This window comes from Magallana gigas, chromosome 3 (assembly GCF_963853765.1).
Source record: "Magallana gigas chromosome 3, xbMagGiga1.1, whole genome shotgun sequence".
Taxonomy (NCBI): Eukaryota; Metazoa; Mollusca; class Bivalvia; order Ostreida; family Ostreidae; genus Magallana; species Magallana gigas.
Genome location: NC_088855.1, coordinates 479,963 through 486,297, shown reverse-complemented (window position 1 = coordinate 486,297; position 6,335 = coordinate 479,963). Strand labels below are relative to the sequence as shown.

Genomic DNA, 6,335 nt, shown 5'->3' with positions numbered 1-6,335 from the left:
GTGCAGGCACGTAGCATCGTTTTTGAAAGTGGGGGGGCCAGACCCATCAAAAAAATCTTGACAAGCAAAAAAAAAAAAAAAAAAAAAAAAAAAAGGAAATTTAAAGAAGATGGGTGGATAAGGCGTGTAAAATGCCCATACGCGGTCGGACAGGCTACTAAAAAATTAAAGTATCAACAAATCTGATGGGTTTTTTAAAAATCATTTAAAACAATATATATTTAACGAATTATTGATTTGTAACCTGTAGGTATGTTCAATACTTGGAATATGTTGACTCAAACAGGCGTATACGTATCAAACCGGGGGGGGGGGGGGGTGGGGGGGGGGTGGGGGGGGGGGGTGGGTAGACTAAACTATACTTCCAAAAAAAGAGATTCTTCTCTACCAAATTTTTCCCCCTCCAAATCATGAAATGCCTAATCCGGGGGGGGGGGGGGGGGGGAAGGTAACTTCAATTTGACTCCTCATTTCCTTATTTTCATATCAATTTTTTACTTACTTCCAAAAAAGTGGGGGGGGGGGCAACTCCATTATAATTCATTTTTTTATATGTAAATTTTAAAAAAATTTGTTGCTGCGAGAAAAAGTGTGGGGGGGGGGGGGGGCAGGCCCCCCTGCCCCCCCCCCCCCCCCCCTGATGCTACGTGCCTGATGTGTCAGATCTTATTGATTTATTCCTTCACAATTTAACGTAAACTGTACGGTTAACTATATAGCCTAACTGATAGGTTCACAAAATCAATTTGAGCATATCATGATATTTCCAAAAAAGTGATTTTTAATTTAGAAAAATACGTTACAATGGACATACCCAGACCTCACAGATCTATTTTAGCACAATTTAGGTGTGGTGTTCTTCCTATCAGAATAGAAACAGGGCGATTTGGCGGGGGGGGGGGGGGGGTAAACGATAGGCTATGTATTTTATATGTTCTGTAGAAGCAATAGAATACGAATTTCGTTTTTTATTACATTGTACATATTATTCAAAACTTAGAACCGAATTCTTCGCAAGTATTGGCTTCAATAATCGATTACTACACATGCCAGACTCTGACTGCACTGGTTTTCTCTTATCAGGCTAACTTTCCTAGACAAACTGCAAAATTTGTATATTCGGCTTTTATGTGCAGACAATCTATCCTGTATAAAAAATAACAATGCTTAAACTTATTATTATTATTTGTATACTCATGTTTATAAAGTGGCATATAGGTCCGATGGGCCGGGTGTTTATTCATCAAGTTATTATATAATATGCATGTATCGATATTTGTTTATAAAACACATGTCACTATAATAAATCATTTACTTACTTACTTACTTAATTACTTACTCACTCACTCCAAACAAGACCAAAGATTTCGGTGCAATATGTACTATCGTGACGGGTTTCGTCGTTGATATGAGAGTTGGGAACGTTTACTCGCTTGCAGTGGGAGGATCCGTTTGGCAATGTCCAGTCCAAAAAAGTTTGGGACTATTGCACTGAGAGTAGAAGCAGGGAAGCCTTCAGACATTTGTGTATGCATAAAGGTATCGGTATCTTATCTACAAGTTTGTCGAATTTTGACATGACCATATATGGAAACAGTGATGTCACTGATGGATAAGGCTGTAGTGACCGGAATGAGGACGGAATAAACAAATTGATATAGATATCATATTATCTATATATATATATATATGGAAAACAACGTTTGTTAGGGAGTACGATTTTTTCGAGAAATTCATCATAAGCTTAAATTGGTGTACTGTACATTATATCAAGAGAATCTAGAATTTAGATTTTTAAGCCACTGTGAGTCTCCCGCGAGATGCAAAAGGGTTATGTTTTACCTAATAGTATGTATCAGATTTAAAACTAAGCCTCTACCAGTTTGTTTACGATCAAGTTTGTCGCAGATCCACCGTTCCTGAATTTTATAAATCCAATTTTCTGTGAAAAAGTATAACTAAAATATAGAACATCCACATACCAGTATCTTATCTATTTCTTCAAAACCTTTCAATTATTGACAATATTTTGGTTTTCTGCAATGAGTAATTATAAAAATATTCTTTTATTATCGATAACATTTTCATTATTCATTGTTTCATTATTCATCATGCACTTGCAATTCAATTCAATTCAATTTATTCTAACTTATTCAGAAATATAATAATCACTCTCTAAATTCCTCTTTTCGATCACTTCTCAAGAGCCGGTCCTAGGTCCTGCTGGAGTTGGACTGTATCGTTGACTGATCGGGGTGACCTGTATATCAGGCAGGTATCTGCAAATGGTTTAACCTTGTATTCAACCACATCACTTCTGGGAGGCCACGATGTACGTAGACCAACAAAAGCAGCTAGAAGACCCATTACTGTTGTGTTGCGTGGTTGGAGACAATAGTTTATACACTCTCTATATATGTGGGTTGATGACAATGCTGTTCGTTGTCGATAAGGGACTTGAACCCTTGTCTCCGTCGGAAATACCTTGGACTGTTCATTCAAGATGTTTGGTTTTTGGTGGCTGGTTAGAAGTCCATCGGCATTCCGTAGTGTTGCCACAACTGAGGCTTCTTTTACCCTTTAGATGAATGACCAGAATTTGGGGGGATGGTGGGGTGGGTGGTTAGGGCACTTATTTTTCAATGAAATTATTTAGTGGTTCATACGGTATGAAGGAAGCGAACATCGTAAGAACACAACTCTTGTCATACATCATATCCCTGTTGAATAACCACCAAAGAAAGCATAATACTGTACATAAATTGTACATCTCTCTACGAGCCTCTCTCCAATGATTTGTAAATTACATTTTCCTGGGTATGTTCTACGTACGAATCATATAAATTCGTAACGTATAGTTCAATCCATGGCACAAATGACGTAATGCTGCGCTGGAGCACAAGTGGGATTTAAAGTAACGTATTTATAAATCTCACAAATGAAACTTTTCTTGCTTTGGATTTCATGCGCAGACCTAGAAATTTTTTTCCCGAAGGGGTCCAAGGGATGATAATGTTTGTCCGCGGGCGGCGGTGGGGTGTGAGGTAGGGGTGGGGGTTGAGGTTAGTTCGATGCATATTTTCGGTATAATATATTATACTACGTGACTTTAAGAATTTTTCAGGGGAGAGGGGGGTGGTTTGGACCCCCGCACCACTAGATCAACACGTGGATTTGACCACGCCCGATCTTAATAAAGTATTACTCAAATAATTATTTCTTATTCCTAAAATAAAGTCGTGAGGAAAAGTGTGTTAATGATAACTTCATTACCGAGCAGTAATTACACATCAAAAGTTCCATACTACTGAACCTTATATTAGAAATCTTGATCAAAATGTCACACCAGTTTATCCTATGAGTGTAGCAAAGAGTGGATTACCAAAGACTTACTGAATTCGACTTGATGTACAAATGCTGACTCTGAGCCCTCCAATGGGGCCCTTATTTTTTTTACGGAAGTGTACGCGCCTGTCGTAACTCCACAGGCATCAAGCATTTTTGTAAGGGGACAGACAAAATCACTTGTCCGAAATCTTGCAGAAAAGAAAGAAAAAAACTATATTCTGTTTTAATGTTAATTTTCTTAATTTCCCTAAAAAGATGGGGCGCAACTGCCCATTTGGTTTAGTCGTAAAATATACAATTTCAAATTTAACATTTTTTTAAATTGAATATATTTGATATGTTATAATACAAGTTTACAAAAGGGTAATTGCTAACTATATTAATTTTGAATATTTCAAACAACGATGAGAAAAAAAATCATAAATACATAAGTTTTGGTGGTATCGAACCCAAAACCTAAAACCCCAAGATCTATAAAGTTACCTAATGTCTGGTGCACCGGTTAACCCTCCAAGCCCTGAGCCATTTCAATCACAACAAATTGCGTTCTTTAATGCTATATGAGATGTTGGCCTTGTATAATTTTTCTATATCGTTCAATTACATTTTTAAGTATAGAGGGTCATCTCTCCACATTTTTGTTGATTAAAATCGGTTTAAATTCCATTAAACCGCATTTAGACTATGACAAAAATATGGAGCTCAGACTCGCTCTATAAAAGAAAATGCATTGAAGGTATAAAAATGACACCATTTGGAGGTTTTGACACGAATACGCCTGTTTAAATCAACCTGTTGCAAGTATTTAAATATTTAAGGGTTACAAGCCGATGTTACGTTAAATATACATTGTTTTTAAATTTTTTTTAAGTATCAGATTTAATGATATTTTAATTTTGTAGTATCTAATGATTTCTCATATGGGCATTTTACACGTCTTATTCATCCATCTTCTTTTCTACTTTAAAAAAAAGTGGGAGGGGCACCTCCTTTAATTAAAGTTCACACTACTAAATTTAAGGAAAACTTTGTTGCCAGGGTAACCCCTAACCCCCCCCCCCCAAAAAAAAAAAAACCCAAAAAACTATGTGTTAATCAAAGGTTAACATCCTATTATCAACTCCTTAATTCTAACCCTAAATTGATAATATAAACTGAACGTAACAAAAATACAGAGAGTGCGTGTATAACCGGTTAAAAGAATTCATTCAACGTCAGATGAAGTAAAATAAGTTCGAATTTTTTAAAAGCCCTTTATATTTTAGAATACTAAATAATTTACATTGTGGAGGCCCAATGTTCAATAAATTTTTCACCAATCAACATTAAAATTTAAATACTAGTATTGTACATCCATATTATTTTTTGACATTAAGTATTTTTTTTAGTATAGAACAAATCTAAATATCTTAACCTTTAAAATTTTAACACTTTCCTTAGATTTATATTTTATAGTTCACAAAAATCTCTTCGTCTCAATGAGATTAAACAAAGATACAATTGTCACAATTACCATCTGCGTTTTATTATGATCGAGAGCGGAGTTCGTATCTCTCTTTTGTTCGGGTTCGAAGTTCGAGTTAAATAAATAAGTGATGAAAGGGAAAAGTTTCAAAAACTTCTATCATGTCAGCGGAGTATGACAGTCATACAAAGAAACGGGTGCTTCCGCCTTGGATGAAATTGTGCGAGACAGCAACAAAAGAGGGACAAGATGAGCCTCAATTTAAAAAGTCTCGCGAGACTCGCATTCAGGAGGCTGCAGGGACCTTTGATAAAATTCTTAATGATTCTCTCAGGGAAATGCATTTTAGTGGCTCACTGGTTTACTCCCACCACAAATCTGACTGTAACCTTTTGTGTGAGGAGTTGAACACAACACTCACAGATGTGGATGGGCCGTCGTTTGTGGGGTTTGATATGGAATGGCCGGTGTCGTATAGACCAGGTAGACAAGAGAAGACAGCAGTGTTACAGCTGTGTACCTCAGCTGACAAGTGCTACATTTTTCACTTATCATGCATTGGAGGCATTCCCCCAGTGCTTGGACAACTTCTTTCAAGTCCTAGGGTCAGAAAGGTTGGGGTTGGAATACAATCAGACTTCTGGAAGCTAGAGCGGGATTACGGACTATCAGTGGCACCCATTCTGAAGTCCTGTGTAGTGGACCTTAGTCACTATGCTAATCAAGTGCTTGGGTCAAAGGAAACATGGAGTTTAGATGGGCTTGTGAAGCATTTATTCCAAAGGAAAATAAACAAGAATCCAATTGTTCGAAAAAGTGACTGGTCCGAGTTTCCTTTGACGGATATACAAAAGAGCTACGCAGCCACGGATGCTTATGTGTCCTATCTTATTTATGAAAAATTAAACAAAATGGATAGCAATTCTGTCAAATCAAATAAAGACTAATCCATTTTTCCAGAAAGTGATTTGTTGATTTTTCTTTCTTTGTTTGTCTTGTTATAAAATTATCATATTAATTAATATTCGTGTGAAATTATACATTTTGAATTTCATGCTGTTTCTTATTTAAATCTTTTCAAGGCAAATTGTTGAACCATAAAAAATTGTAAATATACACGTATTGTTTTGAATGCTATGTTAAGAAGAGATTGAGTCAGACTCGTATTTCAACACATCATGGCGCAAGATGTGTAGCAAAGAATATTGCCTTGATCTGCTTGGATTTGAACCCAGGTCCTCAGGCTTACAATACCAATCCAGCACTCTATTAATAAAGCTAATTAGAGGGTTACTCATTAGCCAAAGTTAGGAGGAATGGCACATGCTTAATACTACTTTAAATACAAGCATTTTGGCATCTGGCAGGAATGTACATTTCAATATATATGGCCCTCCTGTTGTAGCTAGGCCACTGCTATTCGTTTGTGTTGGTATTTTAGTATGCGATGCTAAACAACCAGTATTGTTACTGGCGTCTATGATGCTATGTGCCTAATGGTTAATAGGTCTAACTTTGCAAA

General features: G+C 36.5%; 1 protein-coding gene across 1 annotated transcript; it reads left to right on the top strand.

The window, feature by feature from the left end:
* Nucleotides 1-4,920: 4,920 nt before the first annotated feature.
* On the top strand, nucleotides 4,921-5,929 carry LOC105338502 (bifunctional 3'-5' exonuclease/ATP-dependent helicase WRN). The gene has a single exon (XM_011443665.4). The coding sequence runs from the start codon at nucleotides 4,975-4,977 to the stop codon at nucleotides 5,758-5,760; it is 786 nt and encodes a 261-aa protein (XP_011441967.3). The 5' UTR covers nucleotides 4,921-4,974; the 3' UTR covers nucleotides 5,761-5,929.
* The last annotated feature ends 406 nt before the right edge of the window (nucleotides 5,930-6,335 follow it).